This window comes from Halichoeres trimaculatus, unplaced genomic scaffold (assembly GCF_033239565.1).
Source record: "Halichoeres trimaculatus isolate MK-OKI-2021-1 unplaced genomic scaffold, fHalTri1.1 fHalTri1_scaffold_11, whole genome shotgun sequence".
NCBI lineage: Eukaryota > Metazoa > Chordata > Actinopteri > Labriformes > Labridae > Halichoeres > Halichoeres trimaculatus.
The window spans coordinates 19,856,960-19,879,935 of NW_027437189.1; the positions used below are offsets into that span (position 1 = coordinate 19,856,960).

The 22,976-nt window shown below is 39.9% G+C and overlaps 1 protein-coding gene across 1 annotated transcript in view; it reads left to right on the forward strand.

The window, feature by feature from the left end:
• pex14 (peroxisomal biogenesis factor 14) overlaps positions 1–22,083 on the forward strand; it is a 53,821-nt gene extending 31,738 nt beyond the window's left edge. Inside the window, exons 5-10 of the mRNA XM_074682394.1 lie at positions 1,164–1,249; positions 3,164–3,266; positions 6,944–7,041; positions 16,656–16,747; positions 19,892–20,348; positions 21,729–22,083. Of these exons, the coding sequence (XP_074538495.1) occupies positions 1,164–1,249; positions 3,164–3,266; positions 6,944–7,041; positions 16,656–16,747; positions 19,892–20,348; positions 21,729–21,752 (860 nt within the window). The 3' untranslated portion in view covers positions 21,753–22,083. The remainder of the gene's footprint in view (positions 1–1,163; positions 1,250–3,163; positions 3,267–6,943; positions 7,042–16,655; positions 16,748–19,891; positions 20,349–21,728) is intronic.
• Positions 22,084–22,976: the final 893 nt, after the last annotated feature.

The window sequence follows — 22,976 nt, forward strand, 5'->3', positions numbered from 1 at the left end:
TTCATGCACATACACATTCACACCTTTGCTTCTGTTTCAGTGGTTTAAATATGCAGAGGACAATGATGTCTTTCCTGAGAGAGCAGGAAAGAGGGAGCTCTGCGGAGTAGCTTGATAGTTTTGATAGTTTGCATACGTAGAATAAACAATTGTAGCATTGTATGGAAATAAACTGTGTTATATTTTGCTCATTAAGTTTACTAGTAAAATTTGGAGAAACACTTTTAATTTTACTCCTGAAAGTGAACAAAAATTTACTTCATTCTTCCCTTACTTTTGGCTTTAACATTATTCTTTCATGTACTTCTCATCTGTCATTTTATTTATATCATGTAAAGATGCAAACACAAAGAACTGTGGCCTAAAAATAATCCTAATCCTTAAAAAAATGAATTCCAAAACATTAAATCCCCAAAAAGCAAAATGCACTGAAAATAAATAAATAAATAAATAAATAAATAAATAAATAAATAAATAAATAAATAAATAAATGAAATCAAAACAAATAATCTCATATCATATTGAATCAACATGAGTTTGCAGGGAGACCATGTCAAATTTGTTTGCTGAGTTGGACCATTGTTAGAGTTAGCACCACCAGCCTTCAGTCATCCTTGCAGGATAACATCCACGTGTCTTTGCTGGCTACACATTGCTCTGTTCAAGTGGTCATATGTCAGTTTTATTGGACAACGTCAGTATCAATCAGTAAATCAACCAAATAATTGATGAACCTTTATTTATGTAACACCAGTTTGACAAAAAGGCTTTCTCTCTGCTAAAAGAGCAGGTTGAGAATGAACGCAACATATGACTGACATTTTAGATCTACACACCGAAGGTAATTTTCAAGATGGCAGCTCAAAATTGCCATGCTTTACTGAAGTGGAAGTCTACAGTGTTAGGAAGAATACATTAAAAAAAAAATCAGAACCAGTCAGTAAAAATCTTCTGTATATGATTCATAGTTCTGAGCTAAAATATCAAAAATTATGGTGTGGAGCTTTACGTTTCGTATCCCAATATCTTCATATGTTGAGGTATCAAACAGGTCAGTGGTAGAAACAGTATATTGAGCAAGTGTTCAGCCTTATTAAACTCCAAGAGTAACAGTCTTCAAATCTGTATTGCACTGTGTTAAAGTGATTTATCCTCTGTTCTAGGTCCAGCAGGCTACAGATGGAGAGACTACGGTGCCCTCACCATCTTTATGGTGGGAATCGCCTTCGGCTTTCACCAGCTTTATAAAGTAAGTCACACTCTGTTCGTCTTCCCTTTCCCCTTCAGTTTCCGCTCTTGTGTAGTATTTACAGTCAGTGTCTCTCTCAAGTTTGTTATACATATTATAGTTTGCATCCCAGATCTGTCTGTGCTGCTTCTTCTTTATATTACATTTAAATTGGTGGGCTTAGCAAGTACATCAGTTTTGATAAATTACGGTGCTGGAAAAGAAGGCGCCTCCGCAGCACCTAACATCACTCTGGTCTTGTTATTAAAGCCACCCTGCTTTACGTCAAAATATGATCTCATTTAAACCCCTTCTTTTCAACTTCTCCTTACGTCTTCTCACATATATTTTTTTCCTTCAAAAAAAATAGTTGCTTACACAGCACACAACCATTTTTTTGATGTCCCACCTTCTAAAAATAATCACCCTGGTTTTTATCGGACTTAGAAGCCCTTGAACATGAGCTCATGAGGCCCCTTGTCCCCGGTGACATTAATCCCATAGTGGTTGTTAGTACTAGTCTGAGTGGCATGTGGAAGCCATTACTCTCGTTTTAGAGGAGGACAGGAGCTTTAGCAGTGGTTCTTGGCTTGGGTGACAATCTGTTTTCGTCTCTGTGTGTTTGAGGGCTAACAAAAGTACGTTTTGTTGACTAAACAGGTGCTTAACTGACTTTTTCCACCTTTCATAAGCTCCAAACCCTGTCCCTTACTGCTATGTCCCTTCATTTTTCCCCTAACTACACACACACACACCCACACTGTATCAGTCCACTGTTTCCCACATGCAGCAGGGTTTGCCAGCCACTGGTCGTCTGGGAGGTGGGATTCCCTGGCGGGACGGCACAGGTTGCTGTCATGTCACTGGAGCGTAGCGCCAGTCGCACCATATGTCCAGGCTTATGCCCACACTTTATTTATGTTATGGTGCACCTTGTAAACACCACACTCCCAGCAACCCACTTATTAATTACCACGTGTTGACACTCATTTAATCTTTTTCTCTAAAAAGTGTTTATTACTTGCGCTGGTGTGGCTGGTTGCCACCTGAGTTGGAGAGAAAACCTGGCTCAGGGAGCAGAAAGCTGCAGGCCGGCTGCAATAGATTAAGTCATCCTTATTGGGCTTTAAAATAAATGAAATAAAGATTTTGAATGCAGTAGAGTTGGGCCTTGCAGGGTCATATGGACTTTTTCTTATTTTCTAAACTGGGCTCATAGCACACATGTAAAGGATTCAGTCAGACGCTGACAAGCTGCTCATTTGGTAAAAACTCACACTGGATAACAAACATGCTCATTTGGCTGTCAGACATACATATCATTTGGTAGATTTCTGTTTATTCAGTGGCAGAGAGACCGTAAACACCATGACATTGTTTTGGTTTCTGACGACTATTTTCAGTGTTCACAACAACCATGTTTTTCCCTCTAGGCCTCTTTCTGGATTTGTCCCTTCTTAGCTCTCTTTCATTTATATTTCTGCAAATTTATTTCAAGAACTGCATCAGTCAGTTGCATTGTGGATCATTGTTATTATTTAGAGACAAACATATTGATTTCTAACTTGTCGCAATAGTGTGGAGATAGGTCAGGATATGAAGTTTTTGTCTTTATTCTAACTGAAGATAATTTCTTCAAGGTGACATAAAAAGTAAGAAGCAGCTTGTATTTGACATTTATGCTCAATAAATAACTCAAATGTCATGTGGCTTATCAAAATTGTAGCTTACTTTCAAATGTAGAAATGTTTTCATGCATTTCTCTTGCTCTTCCACCTGCTCCTAATCAGGTGGTTGAAACAATGAGGCACTTGTCCAATAAAACAATGTGTCTGACCCTTCTTCGCCAAGTTAAGCTGGCTCTTTCTTTTGCTCATCTTTCTGTCCCTTCCCACCAGAGAGAAGTGTAATATTGTGCCATGCTTTTAATTGCAGAAATACATCCTTCCCCTCATTATGGGCAGCCGAGAGGACAAGAAGCATCTGCAGAGGATGGAGAGCAACATTGCGGCAATGAGTGGCACGCTGACACAGACAGGTGAAGATTAATATCTTCATCACTTTCTCCCTCCTTAACATTTTCCCTCATTTATCTGTCGCCAAAATCGGGGGGCCCGCACGTTTTTAACAAATGACGCCGCTGTCATTTCGCTTTAATTTGAAATTGCTTGTTTACTGTCAGGCTCGGGCTCAATTAATTACGTTTCGCTGAAAAGCTCTTAACCTCGGAATATTAATGAGGAGTTGGGAAATGACAACTTTTCTACCCCCCCCCTCCCCTCCTCTTTCACTCCCCCTTTCCATCCGTCTCCCCCTGCACCAACCTCACCCCCATCCAAACCTCCACCGCCATCATCATCATCCACCCTCTTCCCCGTTGGTGGCGAGAAAGTTCATTTTAATTTTCTGTGCGGGAATGTGTGTTTGTGTGTGTGCTGGATGTGCGTGCGGTATGGCACTGTGTGGCGTCTGGGCTCAGCACTGGCCCTAGTGTGATTAAGTGCACGGTGACAGGTGCGGCTCCCATGTTGGACAGGTGAGGAATCTCAACCTGGCTGTCAGACATGGAGAGAGAGAAACAAGGAGAGAGATGCTTTCCTAGCTCTTTGTCAGTGTAATTAAAAATCCAGGGAGGCGTAAATGAGAGAGACACTCCAAGAAAGTTTGGTCTCGTTAGCAGTAGTGTTGAAATGAAGTGTGTTTTCACCTGAAAGGTACCACTCCCTATTAAATGTAGTTGGCTTGGCACTAACATAGAAATGTTTTTAAAGTTAATAATTATACAAAAAGATTCTAATTATTTGTTGATTTACAAGACATGTTTAGTCAGGTAAGACAGAATCATTCTTTAAAAACACAAGTTGAAGAAGTTTGGGTAAATAAATACAAATAGCAAATGCCTCACTGGCTTCTGGTGTCATTGGTGCTTCATTTGAGTGTTCACGAGGCGTGTCAGCTGTCTCTCTGAGATACTCAACAAATCTAAAACTCCAAAGTAGTTTTTATTTTTTTTCCAAATGCCTGCTTTATTTGTTTTTGTATCACCGAGAGACATCCAGGAGCCAAAAAAGTATTTCTTCACAGGCTGATTTTGAACATAAATCTTAAACATAGCCTCTCAGTTAAAATACAAGCAACCTTTGTGTGTTTCCAAAACTATAACACATTCACTGTTTGATTTCACAGCACTTGTCACAGACCAACACAGTGTGGATGAAAATATGGCTGTTATCATTTTATCCGGACACACCCATGCTATTGTTTTCTGGCAGGCTAAGGTAGGCTGAGGACAGCGATTGTGTGAGATCGCGTGCGAGGTGTGCCACTCTGAATCTGATTAACAAATATATGCTCTTTTATGGTCATTTTCTCCCAACTATGCAAACACATTTCCTCAGGCTATTCCACTGCCCATTCTTGCTCTACTTATCACTTTTTGGAGATTTGCCAACTCACAAACCCTGTTTTGTTTGTCGGGAAAGGCTGGATTTCACAGAAAGAGTCTTCCTGTGTAAAGGAGGGAGTAGGTAAGACTAAATCTGAAAGAGGAAAAAAAAAGAAAAAACATGAGTCCTTTCTACAGCCAGTGTGGGGAACTAATTTGCTATGACTGCAGTAGCCAAGCTGCTATTGTAGTTAATGACTGTTGTAGTTAACAGTTGGGGAGAGGGGTTGCAATTACACTGAGAGTTTTCTGCCTCTGCTTTCCCTTTGTCTTCCTCTCTCCTTTCCTCTCCCTCTTCCTTTCCTCACTGCACTGAGTAATAGCGACCGACTGTGTCGCTGCTGCCAATTGCTTGAACCCCCTTTTGTTAAAGTTCATGTATTTCTCTAGTGCCGGGCCCAATGAGGTGATGTATCCTTTTGAATGGGGACCACATTAGTCTCTCTCGCCAGCCCCAGCTTGAGAGTAGGGGCCTTGACTCCCATTATGATTTGCCTACAACTTCACACAGACAATTAATGAATGGATCTTGGAACTACTTCAGCGCACCCAGGCTGTAATGGAATTGTGCGGCTGTTTGGGCACTCTTTGTCGGTGGGAGCCATATTGGTGACCAGCTGGCCATTAAAGACAGAGACAGGCCTGGACATATGTAGTGTACATTATATCGAGGTATTTACTGAATAATTTACTGAATACACAATGTGCACCCTCCTCGCAGCAGCTGCAAGCCTCACCCATCATCTTGTCTCTAGTTCTCTCTTTCAGACGCACACACACACACACGCACACACACATTGCAGCCTCAGCCTCTTGATTCATGCCTGGCCAAAGACATTGACTTCATTATTCTTGGCTTCATATCTGTGATAATCCGGGGATACAAAGTTATTCATTTTTTGTCAAGTGCCTGAACAGCACAAAGGAGTAAACTTTGTGGAGAGACATGAAAAGAGTTGGACTGTTTGGCTGAGGTGGCTGAAAAAGTGGTGCCAGTGGTAATTCAGGAGGCACAGCATTACAGGCTGGCAGACTGACCCTCACATCTGGATAAGCTGTTCTGTGGTGAGGCGGAATCAGAGACTAATATGGCAGCTCTCAGTTTAGCGAGCACACCCTGTCATAGTAACACCTTTTTAAGCAGGGATGGCTGCGGTATTTTAGTTTTATTGCCATCATCAGAAAGCCTGGTCCCCACTCTGGATCACAAATCGGGTTACAAACTTAAAGTGTTTGCACAATGGTCTTTTTTCCCAACCACCAATCCTGCTCGAACTCGTATCCCGAAGGATTCTGCAAGCATGAAAAGATCAAACGTTTCAGCGCCCCACCTATATTGATACAACCCCACCCATTTAAACACAGGTGTCACTACAAGATATTAGCTTTCTTTGAAAGATCAAATATTTTGTCTGTGTTGTTTTTTCAAAAGAAACAGCTTCCAAGCAGGGCTGTGTCTTTTGTCCTGGCCTGGGTTAATATGAGAGGAGGCTTCTTTACATCCCGACCAGCCGGCTGCAGCTCAGGCTTTTAACCATTGGCCTGACAACCTCAGCAGCGGACCGCCACAATATCTGTTGATGTTAATCCTATTAGGCTTGATTTAACACTTTACACGCCCATGATTTATATGAATGTTTATTGGTTTTCTGTAATATAATCAGCTCGGGGAAACTTAATGCATTGTTTGGTAATACACGCGTGACTGGAAGCAGGGGGCAACAAACTGCGCCCGGTGTTATTTGAAATCATACACCCTCGTCCAACACCAACACTTGAACTAATTCAATCTTCAAAGTCAATGGAAAAAGAACAATATTTATTAGGATTAGGGGGGACATTTTGTCTGGCAGCCTCCTCCCAAATGAGAGCCTTGTTTTTTCCTTTGTTGATCGTTTGAGGATTTAAGATGCATTAGAAGGCAGTGTCTGGGTGGATAATGGAAGGTTAGAGACTGTTATTTGATTTAAGTTCAGGCACTAGAGATTAATATCTCCATCCTATGTGCCCTCCCTTCCCACCCTCTACCCCCAGTGCCTCGGACCAAAAAGGGACGACTTAAGTTACCGGGTATTAGCTTTGATTACAATTCTTAGAGGACAGCTTTGATCAGTGACACAAGTTGAGTCTCATCAGTTCTGTCATTGTCTCTAAAGAGAAAATGTTCAGTTTTGTGCCACCAAAACAATCTTATCTCATATTCTTTCTGTCTTGTTATTGTTTACTTGAAGTGTGTTGCATTCACTGTGTCATTGTGCTTGTTTCCACAGTCAGCCAGCTGCAGCAGACCCTGGTCTCGGTTCAGGAGCTTCTCGTCCAGCAGCAGCAAAAAATCCAGGAGCTATCTCAGGAACTAGCTGCGGCAGAGGTATTCCACCTCTTCAACATTGGAGCACCTCTCACAAGCAAGCAGAAATAGCTTAAACTAGCTGAAAAAAAGAAGCTACCTATCTATTGCAACATGTTTACTTTTGCTGGTTTTGCTTGCACAACTCTAGAGTTTAACAGATCTTTTTTAAACTCAATGATCTGAAGCAGAAACTGGCACATTATGTGGTGGGAGATGCTCTTAAAAGCTAATCTAGTCTGTCAAGTCACACCTGTTTGTTGGAACAACTAATAGCTTCTTCCATCGAGGTTAAACTTAATGACATACCTGTGTTACTGTATCTTAGCTGCAAACTGACATCTCTGACATGAACCAACTTTACTAAGCTGGAAATAAGCGCTTCTTTGCTGTAGTTTGGCCATTTATAGCACAGACTGCAGCTTTCTGAATCCTCTGTGTACGCTAAAAGTTTTTGAGGGAAGACAGACAGGCAATAACTCTGAAATTGCATAAGAGGATAGTAAACGTAACATCGCGGGTCAAAAGCTCCAGATTGATGAAGAGAGGGAAGAGGATTCTCGAGGACTGTGTGCTAAAATCTCATGTGTTTCTCTGAGTCATAACTAGCTTAGATGGACAGTCTTATTATACTGTATATCATCTGAACACAAGCTACAAAGAAGTGCAGTGCATCTCATCATGGGACCATAATCTTTAACCATATTGTCGTTCCTCTTCGCCTTGATTTTTATGGACAGTGTTCATAATCGGCTCAGAAATTGTAAGTGTTTAGGTGAATCAGACTGAATGATTGTTCTTAAAACTTATGTGCAGAGATGAAATGTTGCTTGCCTTTTATAACACCGCTCATAAATTGCTTTATGATCACTGGGCTCTAAAAATGTGCCTTGGAAGAGACAATCTGAGACAATGTTTTATGTCCACAGCTTGTTAAGCACATGGTTTCACTGTAGCATCTGGATATCGCAGGAAAACATATGTGGACACATCTGCTTCAGCACAAAGGGGAAGAAAAATGTGAATCTCTGCCTTGGAAGAGGTTCATCAAAAACTGCAGGCTCATATCGCTTAGTTTGTGCAGTTTCAACGTCTCTGTTGTGTCAGCCTCTGAGCGCTATAGAAAGGAGCAGTGGCCTTAATCTGCATGTGGGAGCGATGATCTCATTTGACCTCTCTCAAGACTAAAAACAAACTTTCCAAACAGTTGTGTTGGGTAAAGTGGAAGCCCACTTTAAACAATGAGTTCCCTCTGCAATTAAGGTACAACGAGAGTTTTTCTCTTCTCATTCGTCATCTCCAAATCCCAGATTGGATTAAAAAGTGTCTACTTCATTTGCTATGAGTGCCTTGTTGGACAGGGGCAGTGTATAAAAAATATAATTCACATCAAAACACCCATTAAACAAATCATAAACCCTGCTTTATAGCTATAGTGTTGATCTTAAATTTTCCCTGTGAGTCGACACAAGGCCCTCTGTTGTCCCAGGCCATGAGGGAAATTGGGAAATTGTTTTCAGGTCGGGGATGTTTGATGAGAAACACATGTTGGAGCTGGTGAGCTACTTATCATTCACCGTTTGCGGCTTTCAGGGTTTGCATCACCAAGCCGCTCAAAGTGCGCCACGCTTAGCAATTATACCTCTCAACGCGGAAATGTGCCTTTAACCCAAAACACATGGAGACTTCTGTTTCCTCAGCTGCTAAGTAAACATTTCTTGTAGTTTGGAAACCGCTTGTGTGCGTTTAGCTGTCCCAAAACTGGGGACCTCATTATTGACGTGAGTTTAGACAGACTGACTCATGTCCACACACACACACTCAGAGCACAAGCTGATTCTGCTCTTTTCCATACTTCAGAGCCTGAGATAGTTCTCTTCTTATTCACTATTTTCTTAGTTATCATGCCTCTGAAGAGATGTGCTGCGTTATTCCACCACTGGTGTTCAGAATAGATTTGCCTGAGGGCGATTAATCCCCAATGTTAAACAGCCAAGTCTATTTCTGCCTTATTATCATTACAAATCTGCCTGTTAACTGTGTTTACCCTGCTGTCTCAACTCACTGATCGTTCTCTTTATTAGTGGATACTACATTGAAGATTAGAAACCGCCTCCTTGCTTTCGCGAGATGAACTGCCAGTGGGAAAGTGCATAAATAGAGTGAAATCAATTGCACTGTACCAGTGTTTCCACTCAAAAACCCTCCTCTGGGGACTTCCTTTTGAAACTAATTCCATCATAAATATACATGCGTTACAAGAAAACACACTGTCTGCCGGCGGAGTAACTGTGAATTAATTTGCCTTCAGACACTCTTAAACAAGGCTTGTTAAAGATCTTATCTTGTTGCTAATGGTCCAGAGGCATTTATCTTCATTTAGCCAGATGCATTGCCGTCCTTGGGTGCTGCTCGAGTTGATAGTCTTTTTTTCTTTGCTTGTAATGTTTTTTTTTTTCTTTTTCTTTTTTTTTTCTCTTTTTTTCTGGAAGCACTTAGTTAACCAGCAGAAATAGGGCATCCCCTTTCACACTCAGGCACCCACCCAGGACATATTAGCAGCTTTTAAATCAGTTAGAGAAACAGTACAGTATTTACACAGTGGAAAACGCATCCAACGAGCACCAGTGGTTGGTGAAATTATCATCAGTATTTCTCCAAATGTTGAAATGCCAGTTATATTTCATCTTGGAAGGTTTATTCATTTGTCAGTTTTTTTTATTATTATTTTTTATTTTTTTATTTTTTACTCCTGCTGCTTTTTGCATCATGCAGTGGAGAGCAGGGATGATGTTGTTCACTTTTTAAGCCACGCAGAATCCTTTGAGCCCTGCACCTGTACACAAGGAAGTATGTTAGAAGTCAAATACTAGAGAGAACAAAAATAGGGGCACACACCCATAATTATGTAGGATCCAGTTTTGCAAATATGGCAGAAATATTTCAATCAAACAGTTAAAAAAAACTGTCATAACAGAGCTTGAACAAACAATTGGTAGTTAAAGTAAAGGTCATACATTAAAGGTCTTTAAGCGTCTTCATACCTAGATGGCACTAAATCAGCTGTTACGAAACAAAGAACAACATGAAATCAGGTAGATGCCTGTATTTGAATCAAGTCTAAAAGAAAATGCGGAAGGTTATTTTATTCAAACACACACATTAGCACTCTCCAAATGCAGCAAAACTAAAGGTTTCTGTTCTGAATATTTTTGTTTTTGCCATTATACAGATGAAATACACTTGGAGTAAAACATATATAATATAAGAAATAATAGGAATAGACTTTATTATAAGCATAAACAATCAGAGTTCATTGACAAGGTAAGGCCCCCCCCCCCCATAAAAAGTTTTTTTTTCCATAAAATAAGAAAAATAAAATAGAAAAAAAAAACATAAAAAGTCCAGTAGAAATTTTTGTAGCAGATTCTGCACTGCTATGTTGTGTCACAAGGGACTGGAAATATCCTCTTGATGATGATGATATTTGTGCAGTCACAAGTATTAAATCATTGCTGATGTAAAATATTTTGATCAGCGGTTGTTAAAGCATCACATCTTAACACACTCGTTCTGTCTATTGAAAATGTGTCAGCACTTTGGGGGGGCTTTTAAAGTCAGCTGTGTTTCTTTCAGTCTCTCCAGTCACTGATACCCCTTCACTCAAGCTTGCACTTGCACTTACACATTGTGGGTGTACACCAGTAATGTATCTCAAAGCTGAAATTCAGTCCAGGCTGAACATTTAATTAGGTTTCCTCAGACTTAATAAGACATATGTCAGTGGTAGTGTTATGTGACAAGTCTTGATGGGCGATATTATATGGCGCTGCTTTGTGGATAATGCACATTATGTAAAAGTTGTAGCGAGCAGTTTGCACTTGCGATTGAACAGATTTTTTTCTTATGTTAAGTGAAACAAGTGTATAAAAGCCCTCACATTTCAATCATATAGAGCAATTTACATTTTTGTGAAGTTTATTCTGTGGCTCTGGGTTCTTTTAGCTCAGCCCATACAGCAATTAATTTTTTTTGGATGTAAAATGAGAGAGAAGGAGAATCCAGCCTTATTATACTGGTGCCTTGGGGAGGGGAGGGATTAAGATGGTTCTAATGAGGTGACTGCTGTAATAAGAGTGTCTTCAGTCGGCCTCCAATGCACCACCACTAAAACACTCCTTATCAGTGAGGTTTAGAAGTCGATAAGAGCTATAAAAAAAAAATAAACCCTCTTCCCTTTTCAGCTCCTTCTCAGTCTCTGCTCACTTCTTCTCCTCTGCCTCCCTCCTTCCACTGTAAATGAGTCTGATCCCTTTCAGATGTGATTCAATTAATTTCTCTTAGATTTAATTACAAGTGAAAGAGTCCAAGTTATCCCTCTCCCCTCGATAGGGGGTCCACGCTTCCTAACAAGCTTCCTCTGGTGAGTCGCTAGAGTCTTAATTACAGTTTTTACTTTTCTTTAATCCCACTTTTTTTCCCTTGTCTTTTTCCTCCCTTCCCTCTGGTCTCATCTGTCTGGCTGCCTTTTCCTGCACCTTGTTTGTGCTTCTTATGTATAGATAGATTGTGATTCAGTCATAGTTTTTAATATTAGTGGTCTCCTACTTTTCTTGGCTTGCAACCATTTTTCAATGATGCCTTGCCAGAGTTTGCATCGGTATACGAGTAGTTGACAGGCACCAACCACTCAGACTCTGGCATTTTAAAATGATCAATATGATTGAGAATAACAATAACTGTTGGACTTTAGAGTCTGGGGCATCTTCTCCATCTAAGGAGGAAATAATACAATTTAGTGTTTGCTAATAATCAAGCACATTACAAAAGTTGGTGAATTGTATAATTATGTCAAGAACTTGTCAGATCATCAATAGATATACAGATACTTGTCTTGTATGTGAACAATTATTTCAGTTAAATGATGGAACAGTATGTGAATACATAAGCAGTAATAATGGTTAATGTAATAACATTAATTAATGATGAATGATGGAAAATAGTTACAGAAGTTGAATGAGCTCACATAGTGAATAATAGTGAGAATAGATGAGACTGTAAAACAACACAGTTAAGCTTTAGAAGTGATAGACATAAAATATTTCTTTTAAAAAGTGAGTTTTGAAAATTATTTGCTTGCTTCTTACAGCTCAAGGCCAGTGGTTAGAGAAGAGACCCACTCATTCCTATGGGCTGTCAAACTGCAGCTAGCTGGCCTGCTATGCATGTCCATTAAGCTTTTTCAGAGTGACACTGACTATTTTTAAGTAATCCTGGGGAGAAAGAGCTGAAATAATGTCAGAGGAAGCACTATTGCTGCCAGGGAAGTGACACTAAGAAACAACTTACTCACACTAAATAACTAATACCAAATCAAACTAGCCGCAATTAAAAAAAAAAAAAAAAAAAAAAAAACATAATGAGCTAAAGCAAACCCACAACTCAAGTTACTAGCTTTCTTAAAGGCTATGGGAAGATATCTGTAATTAAAGACCATCAGACCAGTCAGTACTGTTTTTTATGGAATAAAGACACCATTTCCCACAAGTACTATCACCCACTGTTGTAGAAACGTTACTCTTGCCAAGACGTGCATTTGTTTTGGAAGCAAATGAATGGAGATCAAACCGACTTTAAACACTACTTTTCTTTGTTCAAGACAACCTATTTTTTGCAGGATACAAAGCATCATAGTCTGATTTATTATTGTTTGTCTTGGCTATGCTACCTGTACTTACTCAATGCTAAATATTTTTAGATCAGCTAAATAAACTCAAAGCTTTCAACTGATCTTCACCCAGCTTCAAATTAGACCTCATCTGAGTTTGTTGGACAGATTTGAAACCTCCTTTGTAGCAAGGGTGAACTTGTGATGTGTGATACGAGACCCACAGAGCCTTAAAATCCTCAGAGGAATCTCTTGTGCATCTCATTGCTGGTGGGGGGCATAGAATGCAGATGATAGATTGACTTAAGTGATGAGAAACTGGAATTGACTCAGAAAGGGGGATAGTGTTGAATGGTAGAAAGATATCTTTTGGAGCAAACTGGACTGACAAACACATTTACTGTGATAAATGCAGCCTGAGGACTTGGTGAAAAACTAACCCATTTCAATTGAAGGATTCTAAGATGGACTTCGTTGATGGATTCACGCACACATGCATGCAAGCACAAAAACCAACACATTGGGATGGGAACAGAATTAGGTACATTTGTTGGTACCAACTGAATTAGGTCTGTAGTACCAAGTACCGATTCGCGTATAAACAAATGGTACTATGTTTAGGTACCTAAATGCATGAGTGGAAGAGAAGGTGATTTTCCATGCTGGACATGAACACAGCATTGCAAGGTTATATATATGGAAAAATAAACATTTTGGATTGAAAAACTTTGAGTTCTTTTTAATAAACAAATTTATATTTATAACCACATAACCACACACAAAAGTACCAAAAATTGTTACCCTACCCTATCGGTATCAATACCAATTGCCAGGTACTGGGTATCGTTTCAAATGTGAAAGGTAGCCATCCCTACACACACACACACACACACACACACACACACACACACACACACACACACACACACACACACACACACACACACACACACACACACACACACACACACACACACAAACACACACACATGGCAAGAGCTTCCTTTTTAAATATTGCCATGGTTTGGCTGTCTTGGCTTGCAACCCTCTCAGGGTTTGGGTTGGGTATTATATTGGACTATTTTGAGAGAGTGATGGTCTTCAGTTATTGGTCCATTATTCTGCTAAGCCTTTCAGGGTAATTTGTCCTGGGAATTGTGTTAGGATTCTCCCAGTTATTGATAACTTTATACTGACAGGTTTGTTGGATATGTCATGGGTGTCCAACTGTGTCTCCTGAGCATCTTGTTGGAATACTGCATCAGAAAAGGGCACCAGTGATGTTGCTAGCAGACCTTTTGAAACTCAAAATTAGAGCTTTGTACTAATTCTTTGGTATTTGGATAAAGCTGAAGTAGAAAACGATTGATTGCTCCATTTCAGTTGGAATAAATTGCAACCCCAAATCCAAGAGGTCAGTGGTTTAAAAAAGTGTGACAGGTAGATTTGTGAGGCATCAGCAGTAATGCAGACACTGGCTTGACCTACATGGTTCAAAGAACTGAGCTGAAAGGCATGCAGACTTATCCAGCAGTCCAAGCTCCAACTCTCAGTGATGGTTGTGAGATTTAGCAAAAAGATTGGGATCTAAAATTAAAAAGGGTTTCCTCTTTATAGGTCTTCCCTCAACTTATTAATTAGTTTCTGAAGCTTAGACATCTGGAGGGAGTACAGCCACTGCTCCTTAGCATCAAATAGAGCCAGCATCTGATTAGGATCCCTCCTGGGCTCCTCCCTTTAGGGGTTTTCCAGGCATATCCAAAAGGCAGGTGATTGTAGGGTATATCTAGAATTTGTTGGAGGACTGGGATCTTTTAAGAAAATGCCCAAAGAAACCCACGAGGAGCTGTGCTGCAGAGGTCTAAGTAGAAATGGTTTGGACAGAAATGTGCAGAATGCTTTTCTTTAGCTTGTTGCCAATGAGACCAGACACCCATTGAATGGAGGAGAATCCAAAGAAAGAGGAGTCCATTAATCTACAACCAGAGTACGTCTGTATCTCTTCTCAGTTTAGCTGTTTAAGTGTCTTTGGGCAAGAAGCTGAACCCCAACTCTTCCCCAGTGAAGTGGACAGTTGTGTGTTGTGTACAAAAGTCCTGTTTCCACCAAGGGGCTCAGTTGGGTTTGCCTCAGTACAGTGCATATTTTGTGGTTTTTCCTCTGACTAATTCCAGGACAGGTCCCCAAACAAACGAGACGAACGGTCTAGAGATGGACTGATATAGATTTTTTGGGGACGATAACCAATGTTTGAAACCTATATTCATTTGCAGTCAAGGTGAAAATATTGGCGAAAAATTTTTTGAACACAACAAACTCCAACACTTAACTGCATTCAAATGCCCTCAAGCATATGTTTATCAAACAGCTCTCACGCTTAGCAGCATGTTTTATAAAGTTTGAAGAACACTTAAAAAATAAATAGCTTAAGTTTTCTACAGTAAATAAAGTTTTCCAAAATTTCAATGTAACTGCAATAAAACTAGACAGAATTGAGTTTGTGCTGCCTTTTACAGGCATGTAATGCAGTTGAATTAATTTTGTGTTTGGTTTTACATGACCGAATGTAAATGACCATTCAAGGCTTCCATAGTGTAGACAGGGAGAAATTCTGTGCAGAGAAGCATCAGACACAAAACAACATTGAATGGGTTTCATATCGGCCATCAGATTAAAAAAAAGGCCTGATGCCGAATTGCCCCAAAATGCCAAATATCAGGCCCGATAATTGGTCCGGCCGATAATCGGTCTACCCCTAGAATGGTCCCACTTTTTGTGACCATGCCATAGGTGTGCCAGACTAAACTGATCCAATCCCAGAAGGTGGAGCTAGAAACACAACACAAAGAACTACAAAAAAAAAGAATATTTAAAAAGGAAGCTCTTGCCAGCTTTTGGTGTAGTTTTTTTGGGGTAGAGATTTCCTGAGTTGACCGGCTTTTAAATATTGTTTGTCGCCTGAAAACCCAAAGGTGAAATTCATGGTTTCTAAAACCTGGCTATTTCAGAATGTATAATGCTTATCCAGAGTTCAGCTTTTATTAGGTGTTTGTTTACAATTAAAATTAGATACTTTGATTCTTAGGACTTGGTTTGGGAAATCTGCTGAGAAAAACTTTATGATTGAAAGACCCATGTAACAACTGCATTACCTTGTATGTTTCACAAGCTTGCTGATTTGTCTTGAGGCCCCTGTTTGTCCAAATCCCCATGTGTGTTTTTTCTACAAGCGCTTCTTTTAGTTTTTACCAATGTTTAGCAGCCTGTTTCCAGTTTAATCACTAACTTTTGGCATTTAAGGTGTTTGCCTCTGGGCCTTTAAACTTGCCATTTTACTGCTCCCTCTGTCAAAGTCCTGCCTATCCCTAAAAAAGTGCTGCACAGGCAGATTTTTGGCAGCAATTTGCCATTCAAATAGCCTGTAGCATTTCATGCCACACCGGTTTGTGTGATAACACATGCCTTTGATAAAAGACAAAAAGAACAAAACAAACTGCAAAGCTATGGTCTGCCTTCATGAATGTGGCCATTGTTCAAGACAAAGTCATTATCCAAAACACTGGACACTGGCCTAATCTTTTCTAGATAGTATGGAAAATTATGTAAAAACAGCATGATTCACACTCACTGGACTTTCTGAGCAGGCAGGCCATAAAGCTGGTTTGAGCTGGGTTGTTTGTCCTCCTTGCTCTCATCACCAGCAGTTGGCAGTTTTGAGGTTGTTATGGTGATGGATGACCTGACTACACAAAAAGGCGGCTTTTAGCATTTGCATTTGCCATATTTGTTTACCTTGTGGCCCATGTCCATTTTTTTAATCAAAGCTTTTTTTGTTTCATATTGTGGAGAGTAAGCACAGAGGAGTTGCTGAAAGGTCGATATTGACTTTGTGTTCCCACCATGCATGTGACCTGAACTGTGCCTGTGTGTTTGTCAGTGACAGTTGTGTGTGTGTGTTTTCCTACAGGCATCGTCTTCAACCAGCCGTATACTGGACAACCAAACAGTCGGAGAGCTGAAGGCTGAAATTGTCTCTTTGAAGGGCTTACTGCTCAGCAGGTAACAAAGTCCCCAGACCCCACTAACATTGAACAGCTCAGGTGTGTGTGTGTGTGTGTGTGTGTGTGTGTGTGTGTGTGTGTGTGTGTGTGTGTGTGTGTGTGTGTGTGTGTGTGTGTGTGTGTGTGTGTGTGTGTGTGTGTGTGTGTGTGTGTCTGTGTGTGTGTCTGTGTATTTGTGTGTGTCTGTCTTTTTTTAGACATTTAGAGATGTGTAAGTTTGTGTGACACTGCCAAGTGTTTTTGTGTTTCTTGTATGTCTATATTGCAAACAAGTTATGAATAAAATATTAAAAAAGTGATTTACTCACACATTATTGTTAAAAAAAAATCATCTAGTGCACATTAACTTCCATCTAAAATGTGATTTTACTCACATTTTGTTTACAACTGACATTAAAAAATATTTGTACTATACACAAATACTATTTTTTTCACTTAAACTATTTACCCAACTTATTCATTGAAAAGAAATTAAAAGAAGCATATGTCAGGTTAAACAGGTCATAAAATCAAACAAGCATAGCAGTCAATGTGTAGCAATCTAAGAGAAAATGATGTCCAACCAAGGACACAATGATTCAAAGAAACAAGTAAGCTTATTTATTTTTGCATGGCTTTCAAGTGTGTCCTCGACTGTAGGCATGAGGCTGGCTCCGGACTTACCAGAAAAGATGTACACGCACATTAAAAAAGCAGATCTTTACGCAGGGTGTTCGTGGGGTCTTATAAGGTATTAAAAGTTGATAAATCAGTTGTGGGAAACTTAAGGCCCTTAAAGAGTATTAAAAAGTCTTTTTCGTAGTGTTATGAGCTATGAAATTTTATTGGTATTCAAGCTTTGACTCCAAAAGTATCCATGAATATTTATTTTCCTCTTTGCGAGTGTTACAAACTAACCTGACATGCCAGACAGACAGTTCCATATATCCACCATGGCAATAGTCCATCTGTTTCAAAAATGTTTTCAGGGTCTGAACCTTCAAAAATAACCTCACCTGGTGATTGGACAATCATTCTGCTCGTCACACTTGTCATAGACCAGCGTGAGGATCTGGAAAAAGCTTTAGCATCTCAAAATATTTCACTTTAGATCATAAGAGTTTCTCAAGCCTCCTGAGAAAATTTCTCAGACTTTTGAGAACCTGAGATTTTGAATTCTTAAGATTTAGAGAAAGTTTCCTTAGCTTCCCCTGATCTCAGTTGTTTTGGATCAAATTTTCTTTGCTCAAATCACCTTTTTACCTAGAGATGAGGTATTTATCAATACAGTTACGTAGCGCTGTTGTTTGAGACGTGACAACAAGCAAAGTTGTAATTTTGTGAGGCGCGGGCTAAACATAGCACGAGCAGCCCGACATATCCGTAGGCTAATGTGACAACAAACTCAGTTCGTACAGTAGTTTAGTAGCCGTCTGAATGTAACACTGATAGAAAGCAAATAACACAATCTCAAGCACATGTCCTAAATTTTGACAATGATGAAATAAATTCTTGTTTTTTTTCTGCAATTTGGTCTTGAATAACTGCTGTTTTTAAGTGTGGGAATGGGAATGTCAATTAACTGTCTTTAGTTTCATTTATTCTTTCAGGCTTTATTCTTTCTCAGTTTACCTAATTTATGTTAAAATGCAAACTACAGCTGTCAAAGATCAGTTGCTAACTACAGCTTAAAGTCTCGATAAGGCCTTAAGACTGTTTGAAAGGTTTTTTAAAAAGTCTTAAAAAGGTATTGAATTTAACCTCAGGATTTCAGCATATACCCTGTTTCCAGTTTTGAATAATTAAAGATGCAGATGACTTGTTTGGCAGGCACATCGTAGCTGTTACTAAAGAGTCTCAACCCCTGCATTAACACCTCCTCTTTACCTCACACTACCTCGACCAATGTTTGGTTGAGCCCGGCATTTCCAGTATGGCAACCAATGACGATAGACTTTAAAACTCCTCTGGCATTGCAGAAACTATGTCCATCTATTATGGTCTGTAATTCAACCACTATCATCATTCTAAAAGATCGTGACAAGTTCCTAAGTGTCTGCCCCTTGATTTGTATCACTCACTATTCTGTTGAGTTAAAACCAAACATTAATAATACTCAGCGTTGTACTCAGCTGCATGAGAGTCCACCTCCTTTTTGTGAATGTCTGAAAAGTTTGTTCTTTTTGTTGTTTATCTCTGAAATAAAGAGGCACCAAAGTGGGTGATAGATAAAGACAAGCCTTTAAGATGGAACTTGAAATCTGGATTCATAGTGGGTGCAGTCAAGGTGAACTTCAAAAAATTGAAAAAGTTGTCAAGTTATTTTCCCCTTTCCTTGTTCCCTTTTTGTTACTGTTGCTGAAAATCACTTGTATATTTGGCCTGATCTCTCCTGATTCTTTTCTGCTTTATTCCTCTATCTGGTCAGGCACAGCTCAGCCTAACCCATTAGCATGCATGATTATGTATCAGAGTCTGTAATGAAGCCTCAAGTAAGAGTGTACATCAGAAGACCGGCGAGGACAAAATTGCCTCAGAAACTGTCTGGTTGAGCATGTTTTGTTCCCTTCATACATTCTAATCAGTAATAATCCCTTTGTCATTTGCTTTCTTGACTTGTTCCTGACTCTCACGCCGAGTTTTCGAGGGAAGGCTTGAATCATAAAATAAAAGCTCTGTATCACCATCTGTCCTCAGTCATGTTCCCTTCCTGTTCAAATGATCCAAATCGTCTTCAAACTGTTTTTTTTTAAACCTCTAAAATGTGCCGATCACATTATAATTCAACAATGTCTTTTTGATCTTAAAAGCTGCAGTGGGTGTAATTAAAAAAAAAAAACATCTTGGAGCTTCTTTTCCAGGTGTGAGGAACATCTGGCTGTTTAGAGGGAAATGCCGGTTTCTCTCCCGTAATTATGACAAATACTCCGAGCCCTTTGTGTGTGTCTTCATGTTAAAATATAGACTGGTGTTGAGCATCTGTTCCCCAACGTGGAAAGCTGTGTGTAGCTTTTTGGTTTCATTTTACCCACTCATGGCTGACTACACCGTGGGAAAGCTTATCACACATTTTGATCTCAGTAAAGTTTTTATGAGGATGTCATCAGACTTCAATTTCTTCTTTTTTTTTCTTGTCTGCTCATCCTCACCCCGACCCCCACAGGAAACAGTTCCCCTCAACTCCCTCTGTTCCAAAGATCCCTTCATGGCAGATCCCCCTAAAGCCGCCCTCTGCTTCCACCTCTCCATCTGTCAACCACTCCAACAGCAGCAGCGATATCTCTCCCGTTAGCAACGAGTCCACCAACTCCTCTCCTGTTAAAGATGGTCAACAAAGCCCCCAGGATGCACTGGGGGGGCCTGATGGAGCGCATGGTATCAACGGCGAAGCAACCGGGGACATTAGTGCTTCACTGCCTCTGGACCTGAAAGACCAGGTACGCATGGAGGTGCAAGGGGAGGAGGAGCAAAAGAAGGAAGAGGAGGATGTAAACCATGTGGAGGATGAGGAGGAGGATGGGCTGAGCATGCAAACAGAGGACCGGCGAGGTGGGGACGGACAGATTAACGAACAGGTGGAGAAACTGAGGCGACCCGAGGGTGCCAGCAACGAGAACGAGGTGGATTAGACAACAGCACATAAACACTCTCCAAACACAGCTTCTCCTCTCTGCTGACAGCTTTGTTTCATTCTGCTGCTGTCTGCTCAAAATTATTTTGTTTGTTTTTTTCGTTGTTTTTTTTTTCTCAAATTAATCTCTGCTGTTTGTCTCCACTTGTTCTGTAACACGTTAATCTTTAGCAAAATGAGGAGCAAACGTGCAAGTGAGACGATGCAAAACTGACAAATATTGGATTGTCTAGTTGACACACAGCTTGATTTACTTTTCATCATGCAAACTAAATGACTGCATACCCAGCCAATTACCATGTTGTCACATTTCTTTGGAAAGAGCAATGTCATGGAGTAGTCAAATCAGAATGACTGAAAAAGGCTCATGCAGTAATAGTAAAAGCAAGTGACTTTCTGCTTTTTCATTTCCATCCTCTGATCAGATACTTTATGCCCCAGTGTGCTTGTGCCTGCACTCAAGCTCAGATGCAGACCGTAGAGGCAGCCTTGCATTGACTTTCTCTTCTGTATAGTGCAGCTGTAGGTCAAGAGTCATATGTTGCTTCTTCAGTCTCAAAGTTACCGTGAGCTTCCAGAAGAGCATTAGCAGAGTTTGTCTCCCTGTTGATGGCAATAGGAGAGGACAAGCTCTTCCAGGGCCGGAGCTTTTAGCCTCTTTTATGTGTCCTTTCGCATTGGTGTCAGTCTGTCAATAATTCACAAGGCCAGCAGGGTGGCATTTGGGTGAAATAAAAGCCCTGAAATTCGAGATTAGAATGTGATGACGGGCTTTGTTCCACTCCAGAGTCAGAGTGCTCATACGCTCAAAGGAGGGGAAGATAAATGTTTTTCCCCTTGCTTTCCTTTTTCACTGAGGGCTGAATTGAGCATCTCCGTGCATGTGTTTGTGTGTGGCAGGCGTGAAAAACCCCAGACTGTCTGCTGAGCTGTATCTGTGTCTCCAGCAGGGCAGCTGATTTGGTTTGTGAAGTATGTTAATAATCAAATGATCAACAAATAACAGATGTATTAGTTCATGCAGCTTGAAATGTCAAGGAGGCTAAAAGCGGAAATCTAATACAGAAAGCCCAGTTGCATTGTATTATTTTCTGTGACAAACCCTCCGGTCCAAATTATGTAGGGCCTCCTACAGTGAGTAATCTTTACAGAAAACGGCAACAATATTTTGTAATTAAGCTGCAGTACGGCGTCGAGGGCTGCCACAGATGGAAGTTGCAGAACTCGCATCTTTTTTCTTTCTCTCGCGCTCTCTCTCTCTCTCATTGTGGAGGTGGTTTGGGGAAGTTAAAAAAAAAAATGCCCCGTGATTGAAAAGGAAAGTAATAAATGAATACTTGACTTATTGAATTACTCACTCTGTCTCCAGTTAACAAGAAGAGTCCACGAGTGAGAAGAAGGGATATCGGCTCTCAAGTCTTTTCCACCTCCGTCACGAGGCCTTCGTAGGAACACAGAAAAGGTAGAGAGGAAAAGCACTTTCTGTGTGACACTGGTCCTAACCTGAAGAACGCCTTTAGTTATTGTGATTCAGTCAAAGTATGATAAAAGGACGACAATGCAGTATACTGTAAGCTATGTATTTTTGATGTAAAATAAATGAATTTGTGTGGATGGGTACTGTGTAGGAAAGAATTAATGGTTTTGTAGTAATTGGTTCTTGATTTAAACTGATGATTACTGTCCGGGTTACATCCTAAGGTGTAAATATGTGTAATAAACTTGGTATATCTCAATCTGGTGTTAACACATTTCCATGTCTCTTATTTAAATTTCCTTGCACTTAAATATTTCTCAAACTTTTCTTTCTTAATATTTGAACACACACAATTTTATTTTTAACCTGAGGGCTGAATATGGTCTCCAGTCTAACACACAGTGTTGTAATATGTGTCCTTATATAGTTGCATGACTCTTTTCAACATATGTGAACAAACGCACACAAAAAAAATTACAGTACAAAGCCATTCACAAAGCTCTCTGACATGTTTGTGTGTATTTAAAGAGGCAGGAAGGTTATTTTGAAGGACTTTGGTAAAAATAAAATGAAACAATAAATTATTTTATTTTATAATGAGTGATTTAGTTCTGATAGTTGGAAAAACTCCACATTTTTCAGCAGCATTGAGATTCTCCATTTAAAAGCATGTTCAATATGTATCAACATCAGCTGACCTAAATCCAAAAGCAGTTATTTGTAAAAACCAATTCTAGGTCAGATGTTCTGATATATCTGTGGGCTGCTGAGCTTTTATTAATGTGTCACATTTTCTAACCGGCAGTTTCTTGTGTGTTCTGTAAATTCTCACTGATTAGAATCATACAGGGTTTTTGTGTCACCTCGATCCAGAACGGTGAAGTAACCAAAACTGAATTCACAGAAAACATGACAGAGCTGGGACTTTTGGCCTGTTTTCAGTTTTCTTGATGAAATCGAGTCAGTGACACAGCTTACACACTGTATGACAGCTTCGTGTTTGTTTCCGTAGGTGTGGTGTCATTGTGTCTTTTGGTTTCTGTGGTATGAGTAAACTAGGGTTCCCTTTTCTACCTGGTTTTATTTTCAGAAACGTTGGAACTTTTTAAAAATGACTTATTCTGAAGTAACCACATTATT